The sequence below is a fragment of the Strigops habroptila genome, chromosome 5 (genome assembly GCF_004027225.2).
Source record: "Strigops habroptila isolate Jane chromosome 5, bStrHab1.2.pri, whole genome shotgun sequence".
Taxonomy (NCBI): domain Eukaryota; kingdom Metazoa; phylum Chordata; class Aves; order Psittaciformes; family Psittacidae; genus Strigops; species Strigops habroptila.
This window is the reverse complement of record NC_044281.2, coordinates 49,985,187-50,003,732: the sequence shown is the minus strand read 5'-3', so window position 1 is coordinate 50,003,732 and position 18,546 is coordinate 49,985,187. Positions and strand designations below refer to the sequence as shown.

The window sequence follows — 18,546 nt, the reverse complement described above, 5'->3', positions numbered from 1 at the left end:
ACAGGCACACAAATGGCACATTTCAGTTATGAGACTTTATTGTGTTAAATGTAATGCCATTGCTTTGTTACTGTGTTCCAAACAAACAAAACGGGAAAGCTATTTGCACATATGTTCCTTTCAACAAGACTGTCATTTAGAACAGTGAGTGAGGAGCACCATCACTCTCCTTTAGGGGCAAGAATCCAACCTCATTTTAGTTAAATATGAGAACAAATATTTATCAGAATCTTTGCATAGTGGTGGAAAACCACCAGAAGAAAAGCCATAAAGAATTAGTTGTTAGTGAACTAGCCCTGAATTTTTCTGTACAGAAAAGCAGTCCAACAGCAAATGCTTGTCTCCATGATAGCCTTAGATTTCCAGGGGAGCTCCCAAGGGTGCAGGTGGCTCCTCTTCTGCTTTCTCTGGGAGACATAAAACTGCTAAGCGTTGCCTAATAATGTTCTCCTTAGCAGCTTAGGAAATGGTTGATGCATCCTGTGGGCACTTCCAGTCCAGAGATAAAAGTTTAATTTTAAGGATGTATTTCCTCTTTCTGCAGTAGAAGTTAACATTAAAAATCCTATGTGAATTTCAGCTAGGGAATTCAAGTAGTGCTGGTTTTATAATTCATGGCCATGCCCCATCTATAAAATGTTACATATCAATGTCCTGAACATTAAGCTTGTATAATTTTGTCTTAAGATAAAATTACATTCCCAATAGATACCATTTTTCTTCTCATGAAAGAGCTGTTGACACCAACGGCTGTGCAAATTAGAAGTGACAGTCACAACAACTGTTCCACATTTGAGTCTCAGAAAGCACGCAGACAAAAAATTGGGTTGATCTGGCCAACAATGCCACCTGAAATGTGCCTGTATCACTCACACAGTCACACCTCTCTGACATCTGCTTCAGAAAGCAATTGGCAAAACCCTCTAGACTACACGACCGAGGGCTACAAGTCTTGCAGGGATGGAATTATTTTACCTTTGTACTGAAACTATCAGTATTGAGTATTTCTAGATAAATACTGTTTCTTAGCTTTGGATAAGGCAGGCACATGTACACATCTTTATATTCAGCAAGAGGGCAGAAAATGGAACTGAACTTTCTTATATTCAAAGCCACTCCTCCTGTGAAGCTGTAGTGTGAGTGAATGATTGCACTGATGGTGATGCCCTGAAAATGGGACAGATGTCCCCCATGGAGCCGTATGCCATTATTCTCATCGTGCACACTACTGCCTGAGAAATCTCTTCTGAAGTCATTACTTCTCAAAATTTTGTCATCCCTCCACATTGAGAAAATAAAAACTGTGCTGAAACACAGTCACAGCTCTCACTAGGTGAGAAAAGCCCATCCAAATACTTAGGCTGCAATTGCTCAAACTTGATACCAGTGTAGTCACATGGGAGCCGAAATGAGCAGTGGAGCAAAAATAAGACAGGGGACATACCACTTATGGAAAGAAATAGAAGGAATCAAGCTGTTCTTCTCCTTTGCACCGAGGGCCAAAGAAACCTGAAAATGTGCCCTGCTATTAAGGCTACCTGTAATCCCCAGCAGGTCTTGAGCCAGACTTCTCTTGGTGTAGACACAGCAGCACTGACCTCAGCAAAGGGTCCTTCTTCTTGACCAACTCCCTAGCTCGTTACTCCTATCTTTCCCCTCTTGAATTTGTATAGTCAATCTCTGAAGACCTACACTGTCCAGCATGATGAAAATCCCTTCTAGTACTCTAGACCACGTCAGCTGGTCAAAGACACCCTGTACTAGCAGAGAGGTTGAGGGATGACAGGGCCTGTGATGTTAGATGCGGTGGGCTTCATGCTATCTACAACCCGGGGTTTCAGTTCCTGCTGATCAAAAGAATGTGCCTGGTCTCCACAGCAGTATTTGAGTGCAAATCTCAAAGAAGCACAGTGGGGTTCTGAAAAGGTTACAACCCCTCCAGTCATAAGTTTTTATTTCCCTAAGTTTTCAATTCATGTATCAAAATCCCTGATCTCCCAACAGCAAACCCCACTTCCATATTTTGCGATACAAGACAGGCTAGCCCTGCTTGAAGACCATCAAAGCTCCACTTTGAATTGATTCCTTTTCTATTAAAAGCATTTGTACATTAAACAAACTCCTTAGGGGAAGTAAGCTTTTTTCAAAGTGTACAAGGAAATATGAAAAGTGTTTTTTTAATCTCTTCATTATCTGGCTCAGTACTTTTAACAGTTCCTGTTACCACACAAGCAGCAGTTCATACATATGATGACATATTAAATGTATTTGAGATTAAATGATACGGTTTTTGCCTCTTTATACAGACAAAGGTTAAAGATGGACAGATAATGTGAATTTGTCCAAGGAAATTGAGAGATTTGTAGCAAATGAAAGAATTCAAATCTAGTCTCCCAAACACAGGGTTTTAAACAGCAGATCGTCCCTGCTCTCCTATGTGACTGCACCATGCCTGTCCTGAGCTTTAGCGCACACATTGACAATTACAGAATTGTAACAAGCTGCAAACTTACAACGAACTCTCTTCTTCACCATTTAGATCACTGTACGCTGCTATAAAATCAAACGAAATTAAAAAAAAAACCCACTTTAAAGTCTTTGAGTGATCTGTAACCAGATAAAACTCTTCCTAGAGATCCAGTATTGTAATTAAACAGGAAAGAGAATCTAGTTTTTTATATCTAAATCACGAGGACAAATTTAGGAAGGGAAGTCTGTGCGGTGCTTGTTTTAATATCTTGGGTTCATGTACTGAGCAGAATTATTTCTAGGGATAATTCTTCATCTTAAAGTACTTATGTCTTGAATGAGAATAATATTAATGTATGAGGCATTGGTTTGTCCTTTCATAGTCTTACTTTCAGATGAGCAATGCCACTTGGAAACATCATAAAGCACTTACTTACTAGAGCCTTTTAGTCAAGTAAACTTTTAAGGAAGAAATACTATGGTTCAAGGCAATTCAAATCGCACATTTCATGTCTACATTTACATGAGCATTCATTATCTTCCCTCAGTTATTATTATGTAAAGTGGTAACAGAGGAGAATTTTATGTACAATCCTGCTTCTAAATTCTTTTACCCTAAAGAAATCACATTATCCATCTGTAAGTCCAGCAAATTTAATTCCCACAGGGCAACTAGCTCTATGAAAAGGGTTAGAATATTTTACTTCAAGTAAGAATCCCAGCAAGACCTAACATAATATTGCAGTAATACTGCATGGTCTAAGCTCCATCTTATTATTATTCTTCTAATATGATCACTATGCAACATTTAATGTTCATTAGCAAGAATATTTATTCTGGAGTCAGGCATATTGGTATTATAATAAGAACTCAATTTCATACATCCCAGAACAATAATTAGATTTGTAAAAAACAAATACGTAGACAATGGTCAATAGATCAAAAGTGTTTACTGCACAGAGGTATCTTTTATGACTATTCAGATAGTAATTTGAAAAGGCTTCACAGACTAAAACTAACTTACCATGGTGCCAGAGAATATAGGACGTGTTGTCAAGTCACACTGGAGATCACCTAGGTCATGTCCTCATTTGTTGTGAAATGTATGGTTGTGAAGCTGCAGTAAAATCTGACACTCTATTGCACTGAGTACTGGTCATATCGTTCCGATCATACCATAGTTATCACAGAGAATAGGTATGATTCAGAATATGTTCTATAAGGTAACTGATTGTAGGGGATGGCTTTCAAAACATTGTTAGTATTTATACATTCAATAAGTTTCGTGTATGAAGATACATATGTATCACTTGGAATTCAGATCATAAAAATCTTTTTTGCACATGTTAGCTCACATCTGTACTTCATTTACAAATACAGGATAATAATATGGTTATCAGGTTCCCCAAAACCTGAATACATCAGTGTTTTCAAGAAACATTACCTGGGTTGTACATTCGAACTATTCCCATTTGTGAATTACTCTTATATCAAAAAACTGTCTGAATGCATTTGGAAAGATAAAAATAAAATTCTTCTATTGCAATATTGATGCCTCTTGCCAAACCTGGACGCTGTGTTTGCAATAAAACTTATCATATATTTAGACGATTTCGACACAGTTGGTTTCAATAACATATTAATGTTATTGAATTAATATTTTTAACATTTTCCAATGTTAAAAAACTTTGTAAACTTTTCAGATCACAGATTCTATGCCAACAATCTGTTCTGAAGAACCTTTCAGGTATTAGCTTTTATTATTACATGCAGTTGTTCGCTAAATCACACTTCATACTTTTTATCATTCAACTGAGTAACAAACACACACCAAATGAACCCATTTCTGACCTACATAGCACGTAGTCATACGAGGGTAGGAATGTGCTGTTTTGCATGTGAATAGAGCCATTCCTTGAAATTCCCAGAAAAAAACCTATTTGTTCAGAAGTTTGTCATAAAAGGGAAAAAAAGGGATGTGAGGCTGAAGGAGGCAGAGACATTCCGGGGGAAAAAAAAAAAGTTCATGGAAATGGTTTCCATTTTTTTACTTATTTTACTAATCACAGACTAGTATATGATGCGATACATGTATGGCATGTATATGATGCAGTAGCTTAGCTATTCCTCCAGGAAAGGAAAAACCATTGCTTCTGAGTCATGAATTAGGAAAAGAAATTCATAAGCAAAGAAAATTGCATACTGACAATATGGAAGAAATGAAAATTGCTGAAAACCAAGATGACTTTGATATAATGAATGAAAACATTCCCAAGAACAAGAACAGGAAGAGAAGGAAGGTGTTATACAATGCGGAGTTTTAAAATAATCCCAAAGTAACAGGTATACGGGTGCTTTAAGCTCATGAGAGAGAGATGGCTTCCCTCTGTAAGATAGCTAGGCTAAGGTTTGGGGAATCGTCCCAGCTACCACCTTGCAGATTCAAACAAAATCCAATGTCCACAAGAAGGGGAAAAAGGGGGTTAGACAGCACTTTGTTAGGTGGAGTGGGCTGTTTGCTGAAGCTGAAGGAAAACAAAGAATTGTTCTTGTTATCATTTAGCTGGGCAGAACTGCCTTGTTTTGTTGGTCAGAAAATAAACCCAAGAGATTTTACACAAAACACACCACAGTGCCCATTCTCCTGGCTGGCAGAAGGCAACAAATGCCTACATCAATATGGCCCTGAAGGAGGTAAAACCAAAACCTTAACCAAATTATTTCTTTTTTTCAAGAATAAACAAATTAAAGATGAAGAATACACAAGCACCCAAATCAGAAAGACTAGTTTATCTCCCCTTTAGTAAAGCAGCACACACAATTTTAAATTTCAAAAGACCACATAGCTGATTTTTTTCCAGTTTAGTGCCCAAAAGAAAAATAAACCCTCCATTTGATGGAAAGAAACTGAAGTACTTTTTTGCTTTTCTTGTTGAGAGTGCAAACCCAAAGAAGCTAACACATAATTATGGTACCACCTTACTGTGGCTTCCATGGTAAGACAGCATACAGAAAAGCACATAATAAAACCATTCCAGCTGTCTTTTACAGACAAGACAGGTAATCCACCCAAAAGAGAGACTGATACTAAGCCCACTTCGGAACACCCACTGTGCAGGAAGTATGGATTTAAAGTTTGAATGAAGAGGAGGGAACTGAGTTTTATTTTTTAATCCCAAAAGGACACTGAGTAAAATATAGATTCTTTATCACCGGTTTCTAAAAGTTCAATGTTCTATTATAACTTCAACAAAAAGTTTAATTTGTCCTGAAATTAAATTTTACAGGGTATCATTTTAGGAAGAAAAAGTGATTATTTTGGAAGGTTAATCTAACAGAATCTTTTCCCTTCAAACCAAGCTTAAAACCAAAATTTAATTACAGTCATAAATACTCTTTAATATACATTTTGTTTAGCTATATTACTGTAGTTTTGAGCCATCAGTTGTAGGAATGGACTGACACAACTAGAATTGTGGAAGTGTTTTATCTGAAGGATCACTACCCAATATAGATTTTAATATATTATGTCAGCATTTTATGTCTTTATAAGGAATGCTTATTATGTTTAAAAAGATAGAGGATAGGACTGACTTCATTAAGTGCTTTCTTTTAAGAATACATGTGCAGAATATCTGATTAACCGGGATGTACTTCGTTCCTTTTTCCAGACACTTAAAAAGGCTTTCCACCACTTCAGGCTCACTGCTTCCAGAATACATCAGTACATTAGGAAAACGTAAACCTCTCCTTTCTGGTTCCCTCTGAAAAACCTCTAAAATATTTGTTCTCTTAAATTCTGTTCAGAGACACTCTCTCTCTACCCCAAGTGAAGCTGATAAAACGCACCTGCCAAAAGCAGCAATAAGAAATTATGAAGCTTGATATGGAAGTCTCACAGCAATAAGAATATGAGTGGATAAAATTAGGCATCACAATCTGAAGGTCAAGATGTTAAAAGCATCTGTGTTTTCTAAAGATGCTGGAATATATTAGTTAAAGTATAAAGTGCTTTAATGAAGTCTTCAAAACTAGTTTCTCTGCCCCTTGTGAACTGTGAGGAGCAACAACTGCAGATAACACAACGACAATAAAAATGAAAAAACTTAAAAGTCTGGTGAGAGAACACCTGGGAAAATGTAGATGGTACCAACCATCACTTACAAGTATTCATAAGTAATAAACAAATAGAGGAAGCAATGCCAGACCCATTTATTTCAGCAGTGCAATTTTTGTTTTAAAGAACTTTGCTATCATGAGAAAACAGGCAGGAAATTGCTAATACCTGATATACCTTCACGATATTGACAGTTCCCTCTCCATGCTGGCCTGGGGATCCTTGGCTCTGCAGCAGATTTCTCACTGTCTCCTCCATTCTAGAGAATGAAAATATTTATAAAAGTCAACTGTGTGGAAAAAAAATTTAAGAGTTGTATTCAGTGTTTCTGTTCTTTACAAGAGCCTAATGCATCCATGGCTAGCATGAAATTAATATTTAAAGACAATCCTGGCCTTATAATGTTCTCATACTCCATGTTATGAATAACACATTAAGGGCACTCTTTTATCTTTTGAATATGCACAGCAATTATTTGTATTGTTAAAATCCTACTGGAGCTCAGTAACAAAAATTAAAAACAAATGTGTGCAAAAGACACCACCTTGTCAACAGTGTATCCAAACACCACGATAAAATAACTGTCAGTTAGGAACAGAATCAGTCACATTAAAAAAAACCCCACCTGCTGTATTTCTAGCCAATTGTCTGGTTTGCACAATTTAGACAGACTGTCAAATACGTTACTAGTATTTACTTTCTGCGTTACATAGGTGCAGCAGCGTGTGCCAGTACATTTGTTTACAGAGGCACAGCTGCTGAACACATTCACCCTTCCCTGCCCTTTCAAACGGATGTAAAAAGCAAGTGTAGGCTACAATCTGGTACTACCATCTCATGAAAACATAATCAACTTCTGTTCCATCAGTGAAAGAAGGAAGGTTTGCATACCATTTTACACGGTGTTAACAGACACCATCAAAAGTTGTCTTTGATCTACGCGCATTCATCAAGCATGCTGAAACTGATAATAACACTAACCCTCCTGAATGGAGGCTGAGGAGAATAAAGAGTTCTGCTCCTTCACAGAGGAAGACTGCCGAGAATAGCAGAAGCCAGCTACAAAACACTGGTCCCATTTAAGATGGATCAGAAATTAAATCCCATGGGTTTAGGAGATGTAACTGAGGCTGACCACAGATAAAGGTTCTGGTTTCAGCTGGTAAGGGGAGGAAATGGATCAAAAGCTAGAGAAGCAGTGATGAATAGAGCAACAAAGATGCTGGGTTTCACAACAAAAACTGCACTGTGCCAATTCCAGCCAAAGCTCCTCATGTTTTGCCCCACTCTCCATCTCCTCACCCAAATTCTGACCCCCTGCACAGCTTCTTCTATGGACACAACAACTGTTCTCACCGTTCCTTTCATGTTCTCTGTTCTTTTCCTTTTAAGCTGTCTCAAACCCTTGACTCAGTTGGAAAAACAGCCCAGCTGGAACAGGGGCTCAAGAAAGGAAAACTTCTGTGGCACAGGTGTTTGGGTGACACGAAGGCAGGGGAGAGAGGAATACCTTCAGCCATATTGACAGATAGGCTGTATATTAAAACTGTGACTCTGAAGAAAGAGCCAGTATTCCTAGGCATATCAGACCAGAAACTGCCTGCTGTTGTTTATTTCTACTGTGTTTAGGGAAACATGACTTCTGTGTACCATTTGTAGCAAATACAATTCAGCAGAAGAATTATCCACAGTGTATCTTTTTTTTTTGGTTTTGTTTTGTTTTATTTCTAAGGTAACAATCCAGCAAGACAGCAAATATTAACTAACTGCTCCGGCCAGAGGCAAATAACATTATTTTTTATATAAGCCTCATAGTCTTTCTGTTCTTTCAGTCTTATCAGAATGAATGGTATGGGCTAATTTAGCAATAATACGACATTTTGCTAGCTTTTCTCCTTTCAAGTCAGCCAGCTACACTACTTTTCAAGATGCTGACACCGCGTATTCATTCTAATCAGATGAACACTGACATTTACTTATTCATATGATGGGTTTTTGTCATTGATGTGCAGACTTCTACATTGCCAGAATGCCCACAGAATACTTGGACCATCTGTTGACCAAATGTGCATAAAAACAAGCCAGCTCTAATCTCTAGCGCAGACAGTGGTGCAGTTTTTCAGTTGCAGATTGGAACCATTTCTGCTCATAGGCTGACCTTAATCACATGCCTTTTACACAAAAGAACAAATCCTTTCGGTTCAGAACATAAATTCCTGCGCAGTCCTCACTGAAAGATTTCATTTGTTAACACAGTCATCATTTCCTTTTTAAATAACGATGTAATAGGGTTCTTCATTACTGTGTTTACATATGCATACGCAGTTCCAGCTCTAGTCCTCCATAATGTTCTTACAAATTAATAAACAAGGAAAAATGGGAGAAGGAATAGATTCAACTATCACTAACAGCAAGACTTTTTCAATTTAGGCCTAATAGTATTAGGAGAAAATATAGTCTAGTTGCATACTGGTATCATCAGTTAAACCAGCTCAGAAAAATTATGAAGAATTCTTAAATTCAACAGGTCATTTAATCTTCAGTCAAATTCAGATGATCTCTTTTGGACAAAAGGCCCAGCCAAACAGTCAAACAGCTTGTCAAACAGGGACTAGCAAGCACACAGTGTCATGTGGCAACTACATATACCTCCCATCAGCATTTCAATTTCTATGCAACAGAATAATCTTTGCAACATGACAAAGAGCTCAGTTAAACACAGTTGAGACTTGTTTTCTTGCTTGCACCTATTATAAAAAAGTTTGTAAGAGTTGACAGCCATAAATCTGAACCGCAGGCATAACAGAGACACTGTCTGGTCATGTCAGTATGAAACCAGCACTGAGAGGATCTTACAAGCCTTAGTTACCCATGCAATATCTGAAAGAGGAATGAGAAAACTGTTTTCTATCAAAGAAGGAGGTGAAATATGCTTACAGTCAAATTTACTGCAAAGCTCTGATGGCCAGTGCCCTTGCAGTTTATAAACTGCTCTTCACTAGCACCCCAGTTGTCCATTTGCAGGAAGAACTGCTTAACCAAACATGGTGCAGGATAATAACCGAGGCTTGTTTCTTATAAATTAGAATCTTTGAAGCATGAATTAATGGCACCTTAACTGAAAAGTGATTGTTATATTATGATCTATAATAGTCTCCACAGTGACAGTACATGCCAGAAGGATTTAGTATAAATTCTTTTAAAGAATGCAAGAATAGTTGAGCCTCTATAAATTTAACTTGTAATCCCATGTTCTGCCCCCCAAACAAGGCTTCCAAAGGACATGTCAATTTTGGAAGTGAACCAGAAACATTAGGAGCTTTACGGAAGGCTATTTCTACACATTGACCTATTTTTTTTTTTCCCTTCTGATAACCCCCTTCTGGTAACCACGAAAGGTTATCTTCTCTGGGTCATTATTCTAATATCCTAGATGGACCCACCCCAACAGCAAGCACTTCCTGATTACAGCTAGAATAGCTATTCTCCATGCGTGTACTCTGCCTGATGGTCTATGCTGAAAAACCTGTTTTGTCAAAGATTCTGGGCATATTATGTAACTACCAAGCTGTTACGAGCTGCAGAAACAATCTCCAAAGCTCACCATCCCCAAGTCTACATTCTTAAACCACTATTTAAGAACATTTATTTTCCCCTTTCGTTAGTATTCTATTTACTATGTCTGAAGCTTCTTACTTAGTACCTTTTTTTTTTTGTTACGTTTATTACTTGAATAGAAAATGAAAACTTGCTTAAAACTGAAGTGTTCCTTTCAATTTTTCTTTTCTTAAAAAAGGAATTTTTTTAGGGCAAAAATAAATGAAACCCATGTTTGATAGAAGCTTCTGAAGTTTCTTGGCAAAACATCAGTTTAGAGTAGGGAAACAGTCCTCTGTCAGTCCTAGCCAAAGGATAAATTTCTTGAAGCATAAAACAGAAGAAGTGAGGCACTCTAACACCAGAATCTGTTCATGGAATACGAAAGTTTAAGGAATATAAAATATTAATGCTACTGTGGAAAGCACTGACAAGATTTCATCTGGAATACCATCTGCGATTATGATTACCAGTTTTCAGGAGTGGCTCATTCAGAGAGGACTCAGTGAAGAGACAGCTCTGAGGTTATTTAGAGAAATTGAGAGTCTGTGTCATTGTCCTGGGTTCAGCTGTAGCAGACATTTTTCTCCTTCTTAGTAGCTGGTGCAGTGCTGTGTTTTTGACTTTAGTCTGACAGCAGTGCTGATAACACTGATGTTTTTAACTGTTGCTAAGTAATGTTTACTCCAAGGACTTTCTCAGTCTCATGCTTTGCCAGGGAGCTGGGAGGAAGCAGAGACAGGACTCCTGACCCAAACTAGCCAAAGGGGTATTCCATACCACGGCACCTCATGCCCAGTATATAAACTGGGGGGAGTTACCCAGAAGGCCCAGATCACTGCTCAGGTTGGGCTGGGTATCGGTCGGTGGGTGGTGAGCAACTGTATCCTCTCCCCTTGTTATTTCCCTTACCATTATTGTTATTGGTGGTAGCAGCAGTAGTTTTGTATTATACCTTAGTTATTGGGCTGTTCTTATCTCAACCCGTGGGAGTTACATTCTTCCGATTCTCCTCTCCATCCCTCTGGGAGCAGGGGGGGAAGAAGAGGGGGAGTGAGCGAGTGGCTGCGTGGTTGAGTTACCAGCTGGGCTTAAACCATGACAGTCATGAGAAGAGACTAAACAACCTATCTTGCTACACTTAAAAACACCAAGGACTTACCCAGCTACGACTTCCCCAATAGAATCAGTGAGAAAACGTAGAATGGGAGAGAAAACTACATCAATCTAAGGCAAATGATTGACAAAACAAGATGGGAATATAGTGGTTACAAACATATTTCGGCTGGAATTAGGATGTTTTTAATCACTGAAAAAGTGAAACTCTGAACCAGCCTGCCAGGTAGAGAACAGGATGAGAAATCTAAACCGTTTTAAGCCAGAGTTGAACAGTTTATGAAATTAATTACATAGCAGGGTCAAGAGCCGAGGACTTGGACTTGAATTTATGATCCATGGGTCCTTGCTGCTATTCCTCCTGAAAGAAAATCAGCAATTTCTACATTAAAAAATTTAGTTTGCCCTGTGCTGTTGAGAGAATACAAGGAAACAAATCCAACTGCAACATACAGTTATTTATATTGGCTTTGTTTCTATGTGTGTTTCTGGGCAAGGGGGGCAGAGGAATCTCTGGAAAGGAGGAAAGACTGTTCCCTGCCCAGGGAGCAGCACATCAGGCACAGATGCTCAGGCACCCAAGATGGCAAGGAAGCTTCCTCTGTGTCTTTGCTGCAATTCAAATCTTGCCTGGAAGCCAGGACCTGCCTGCAAGGACCCACTGAGCTGTTAGAGACTTGCTGTTAAAGCTTCTTGATGTTATCTTTCTGACAGCTCTGCTGCCTCCATCTCCCGCCTGGCCTCACTGCTGCAACTCAGGGCATGCACCACAGAAGTTTCAACCAGACCAGGCGAGACAGACCCTGCTGGGGTTGATGTTTGACTGCTGGGCAGCTACGTTACTGACTTTCAATTTTCCCAGGGCCATCACCTTCATAAATGGGCACATCCTCTGTGCCGCCCCCCAACAATGACGGGAAATGATCAGAAAACCTGCCTGCTTTGTGACTCTCCCAGTTCTGTCATTTCAAGTGGACTAAAGACATAGTCTATTATGTTTGAGTCGCCCCCCGACCCCAAGCACAGATTTTAAGACCATACAGGAATTATCTTCCCTCAAATACACTAACTCAAGGAGGGACAAGAGTTCTTTCAGCCACCTAACTCTGCAGAAACTTCGTAAAATTTCCGCTTCCCAAAAAGGCCTTTTAGGCCCCTCTCAGCTAGGTTTATTGATTCCCTTCCTTGAGAGAGGTGTCTCTCACTGTTTGCCACAGCAGTTTCACATGCGAAGAGGATTTTTTCTGACCAGCCTCTCTGCTGGGTAGGACATGCCTTTATGCCCTGTCTCATTGCAGAGGAAACCCATTCTCTTCTTCAGTTCTTTCTAGCATATCTCTTATAAGGGTTTGATCTCTCCAGACATAAAATCTTTCCTTGACAGAGTAAGTTTTCCTTGAAAAAAAAAAATCCTTCTTATATTCCCTGATCTTTGATTCCCCGTCTAGCACAGGGAATAAATACTCTCTATAGCCCATGCTCTGCTCAGCCACTTCCCACACACCCCTTTTACAATTCCCCCTCCAAGGGACAGGTAGCACGTAGCTGTTCCAGCTCCAGAAGGTGCATGACAGATTCGACCCCTTCTCCCTTGACCTATTTCCTTCAAGATTTCCACAGGTTGGCAGCTACCTTTTGCTAGACACTATCACCTTCCCTTTTCATCACCTTCAAGCTGAGGTGACAGCATACGGTGGTTATTTCAAATGCTTGTCACAGAAATTCCTTCAACTTGATACTGACTTAGAGTCCTACAGAGAGGTGTCCAAAGGTTTCTATAGTATCTTCCTACTGCAGCAGCTGAGGTTTGTATTTCAGCTTTTTCCTTCTCCTCATGCCAGGTGCAGGACTCTTTTCAAAAAAGTCTTAGAGAAAAATATCGGTAACAGACCTTTCTCCATCTTTAGCTTAACTTACTTCTGTGTTATCAGAATTCTCAGGTGGGTATTTTTTTCCAGCTTTTATCTGTGATACAGTGAGGCTTCCTGCCTCTCTCCTGGGCAGCCTCTGGCTTAAGTCTCTTGACTTATATTTTTAGTTACAGATTCCCTATACATGTGGCCTGGGTACCAGCTCCTTGAGCTGCCTGACCCCTCCCTACCACCTGATCACAGATGAAGGACCAGGGCCCCATGTGGTATCTCAGTTCTTTCAGCTCTTGGTTCACCTGTGAACCAGCTGATATTTTCACCAGCTGGACTTCCGTTATCTCTCTGGGGATTGCAATCTGTCTGGCTTGCTGGCAGACTTCTGTGCCTCTGCCCAATGCTTCCAGCAGTCTCTCCAAACCCATAATCCAGCCAAAGAAAAAGCTTCTCTGACTCAGCTCCCAGAGATTAGTTTGCTTACTCACAGTTAGTTTTGAACTTGAGGTTTGGGGTTACCTGTATCCGACTTCCCTCAGCATACCATTCAAAGCTCTGCAATGGATCAAGTTAGACTTTCTCCTTACAGTAAGTTCCTCAAACTACCAAAAGGCTTCAAAGTAAACAAACACACATAACTCTCCCTCCCAAACAAATGAAACCCCCCAGATTTTAGCTCAAGCACCAGATTTTTTTAAACAGGGGAAATATCAAAGTGGCTTTACAAGACATAACAGAATCAAAAAACCCACATCAAAACAGCAGTTCCTATTCACTGCATCCTTGCAGGAGTCTTTCCTTCTACCTCATTTCAATTAAATTAGTGGCTCTCTGAACCACAGACTCTACTTACCCCTCTGTCCCCAAGAACTTCCATTAGCTCTATACATGGCTGCCCGCTTTCCTCAGCTCCCCCCCTGATCTGCAGGCTCATCTCCAGACTGTGCAGTGACCTCCAGCCACAGCCACAGCCTCGACACCCGCTGCTCTCCACCACGAGCCATGGCAATTCCGAGGACAAAGTGGTCCTTCCTTCCCAGGGCTGTGTCCAAGCCTGCTGTTCTCAGGGCACCTACTGCGGAGACCCTGCAGCACACTGTTGGGCTGTCACTTCAGGTGAGTAGGTAGCCAGGAGACAGACAGAAGCTTCTCCAAAGAATTTAGATATTAAAAATAGATTAAAAAAAAAGCAAAGAAAGAAGTGAAAACAGGTATGTGATAAACTTAAAAGAGAACTGACAGATGGGAAATGCTGGGGCTTTAAACCCCAAGGGATTTCGTCTGCATTTTCAGTTCTGATTAGGATATGATATTGGCATATGCCTTACAGCAGTGTGCTCAGCAAACCCTACAGAAGGCACAATATCCATCCTTAGTATTTCAGTTGGAAAATAAAGCAATAATATGCTTTATAATAGCAACAGAAAGACATATATAATGTATAGTTTATGTTTATTCTTTCTGTTCATCAGTACAGGTGCTTATCAATGCATAAATACCAAGGCAAATTCTCCTCCTGCAGCACCGTCACGACCCTTTTGCCAATACAGGCTCTAAGCAGCCAGTTCAAGCCTGTAGCATTTGCTACGGGCAAATCTGAACTGCACAAGCCATGCTCGTTTCACATACTCATGCTAAACACTCCTTATAAAAACACACTCAAAGTATGTTCAAACTGTTACCCAACGGGCAAACTATCTAAAGAAGAGTAGCACATAAAAGAAATTACCTTGTGCATGATGAGGGCAACTATCACAAGGCTGTGCCAGAATGAAACAGGTCTCAGACTCTATTGACACGACTGGAGAAGGATTCTCCTCTTGAGCACCTAATCAGGTGCTCTGTCCGCTAGACCATACCATCACTTGAAAATTACACAGAATTGAAAGACTGAGCACAACCTTTACTTAGTTGAACCACTGACCATTGAACCCACTGGAAATTTTCAATTAAAATAATGTGAATATGTGCCTTGAGCCTCAGATAAATAGGGAAGGATTTTGAAAGACCTCAGCACTGGCGTATCACTGCCCCCACACAAGTCTGAATTCTGTTATCATGCAATGGCAGACCTGACCTTTCTCTGAAACTGCTCTAACTACCATCTGAGCCAGGAAATGTTGGAAATGTTTCCATTGTCTCTTTCAGCTATACAGATTTTACTCATCAAACTTACACCTACAGCAGAAAGCTTCTGAACTGCAACAGAAACCAGCGGTAATGTTTATTTCTGTGTTGACAGATAGACAAATGCCATATGGACTGTACAGGTGACTTCTATCACGAGCCTTGTATATGATTTTGTAAGTTACAGGCATGCAGGATTAAACAAAAAACACTCCAAGACAAAGCTGTACAGAAAAACTTCTCACAGGCAATTGAAGGGATTTATCAAATGGAAGGACTGTCCCTCCTACATTTCCCCAGTAACATATTTGGGACCTTAGGAGACGAGATATTTTCATTAACTATAAGTGGATAGATCCAGACATATACAGACAGCTAATTCTCATGTCAGCTTAAACATATGCTTGTAAATTCAAACTCTATTCATGCTGGAGGCACTAGAAATAGTCACGGTGTTTCAGCACCAGAAAAATTACAGACAACTATAAAATCAGACTGCAAATATTTCCAATTTCAAACAATGTGGGTTTTTTTCTTTTTTACTTTTTCTTGTTTTCTACATACATATATAAAAAAATTGCCTTTCCATATTTGCAAATATATATAAAGATGGACAGATATATCTGCCAGCTCCTACAAATAGAGATATTTAATTCTGCGTATAAGCACACTGATACAGACAAACCGCTATTGTTTTAAGCTACTCATGGGAATGTAAAGTGACTCAAAACTAAAAAGCTCTTATTCAATCCTGAGCCCCAGCTCCAAGGTGGTACCAAGATCACCCTGACATAGCTACATAAATTTCTATGTGTTTCCCAAGAATAGCAAAGATGCTATGTGGAGGGAGGCAGCTTTTGTGGGGTTGAAGTAGGTACAAGAGAAATGCAAGATGAAAATGAGGTCTGTCAACAACGAGCATTTGCAGAACCCTCCATAATGCAAACAAGTTTTTCTTACACATTTTCACACTTCAGCCCATCGTGACGCTTTCAGGCTCAGACTGTGAAGTGCTGTGGTAGACACCCACCTGTGCTGTCCAGAGTACACACAGCAGCTGGAAGAAAGCTGAAAAGAGGAGGGACTTTCCTTTCCCCTTTTTCTCCTGTTTTCAGCCTTTCTGAGTCCCCCGTCACTTATATGCAAAACACTTCAAACATATAATTCTTCTGATTAAGTGAGTTGCTAGTGAGCATGTGTATTACTGCTGTACAGGACGAGATATAATTATTTTGATTCAGTCTACTGAGTAAGCATACCGTTAAAATTAAGAATACCATTCAACATGCCGTGACATTTTCAGAAGCAAAGACTGTAAAGTTTATTAAATCCTCACCTTTTTTTTTTTCCCTTAAAATGTTATTTGTGAATTTATATGCCTTTAAAAACCTAACTGTTGATAGAGCTAATGGGACTCTAAATAAACATTCAAGAAACCACTCCTAGTTTCATTCAATAACCTAAATCTCACATCAAAAATCAAATTCAAAAGGCAGCACCGTCCCTTACCTGACACTATAAAGCCAACTGTAAAGGCCCGAAGGCAAAACTCCTGCAAATGTTAACTACACGGGACTCAAATATGACAGGAAAGTTTCCCACTTTGAACTTGGATTTCTGTGCCCCCCCACCCCCCCCAAGCCCCCAGAAGGGTCACCTCAGATATTCACAAAGAACAGCAAGAACCAACAGAACACTGAGAAACAATGAGTCTGGTTCCCAACCATGAGATTCACTTAAAAAGGAGAAAGGAAAAGGTAATGAGAAAACAGAAAAGGAAAAGGAAATGGAAAAGGAAAAGGAAAAGGGAAAAGGAAAAGGAATAAGGCAGGGACACTTTCATGGCGCTATGTTAAGCATTGTGAAGCATTCCCCATATCTTTCCAAACACATTACTCTATCACAGCCGTTATCTATTGTATGAAGTAACAGCAGGAAAGAACCACACCAGAATACACACATTCAAAATGCCAAATTTGTCACTATTGAAGCCCATCTCTTTAAATTGCATTATCCTGCAGACTAACTGAATAGAAGCAAGGGAATGTTGTTGTCTGTAGGATTTGCACTGGAAGCTGGCTCTTTGCTGCGTTATATGTGCTTCCACCACTGCCTGCTCCCATTTTCCCCTTGCTGAAATAATGCAGTTGCCCTTTTATCAGATGCAGTGTCTGAAATCTCACCTCACAGGTTCAGAAGGTAAGTTGAGTGATGGCAGAAGTCTGGTGAGAAGAGGAAAGGACATTTTTGAGAGATGGCCAGCTATCAACATGGAAAATAAAAGGATCAGAGGGAAGAGTAAAGGGATATGGAAAGGCATACCCCATTATTTTGGCCCACAAAGTAGAGAAACTGAACTAAGAGTTGGATGAGGAGAAGAGAGAAGGAAATATTTACAGAGAAGGAAAGTAGAGGAAAAAGTAATTTGAGAAAGGAGAGAATGGAGAGGAAGAGAACAGCACAAGAAATTAAGACTAGAAATAAAGGCAACAGTAACATAAATATGAGAACTCTGAGAAAAAAAAAAAAGACGACGTGAACTAAGCAAGATTTAAGAAAACAAAAAAAAAAGTGTAACAGCAATAAAAAAGGTAAAAGTAAAGAGAAGTGAAGTGAAAGGACATCAAGACATCTCTAAGGTGCAAATGTTTATTTTAATTATTTGTAATGTATTGGTATTCCTTTTGCAGAAACAGGAGAGCTGTAATCTAGGACTTCCACCAGAAAATCATTTAAGCAGGGTTCCAAGAAGGATATTTAGTCTAACGGCCCTAAATGGAGAATCACTACATCACTCCCTCCTCCCTGTTCAAGCACTCATTCTTTAATCATCTATCTTCAGCACAGCACGGGATACATTTTCAAACCACTCTGCAGGATTTTAGCCAGGCGGCTCCCATTGTGTTTAATGGGAATCCTGTGGACAGAGCTCTGTATGGGGCTTTCAAAATGTACTCCAAAAATCTCTAAATAATGCACTAGTTGAACATTACCCTGTTTACTTCTCATAGGACATTACTAAAATGAAACAAAGGTTAGGTAATTTATAAAAGTACTACTTATTGGGAAGCTCATCAGTGTTTCCTATAGGGATACTTTTTCATCTATAAAAATATTTAACATGACTATTTAGGACTTTTTTTCCCATAATATTTAACCAGAGAACAAAATCATTTCAAACTGCATTTGCTTCAGAAAGGAAGATCCAGCAGTTAACATGTCAGCCTAAGATCCAAGAAACCCTTCTTCAGGACT

General features: G+C 39.4%; 1 protein-coding gene across 11 annotated transcripts in view; it reads right to left on the bottom strand.

Annotated features, from left to right (window-relative positions):
* Positions 1-18,546, bottom strand: part of NCKAP5 (NCK associated protein 5) — a 408,143-nt gene that overhangs the window by 133,324 nt on the left and 256,273 nt on the right. For 10 of the 11 annotated variants that reach the window (XR_003991395.1, XR_003991396.1, XM_030485815.1 and 7 more), the window contains one exon: positions 6,755-6,845. Coding sequence is in view for 9 of the 11 variants with exons in the window: in XM_030485815.1 (XP_030341675.1) it covers positions 6,755-6,845 (91 nt within the window). In the remaining 2 variants the exon portion in view is untranslated. The remainder of the gene's footprint in view (positions 1-6,754; positions 6,846-18,546) is intronic. The other variant, XM_030485819.1, reaches the window with a different exon arrangement.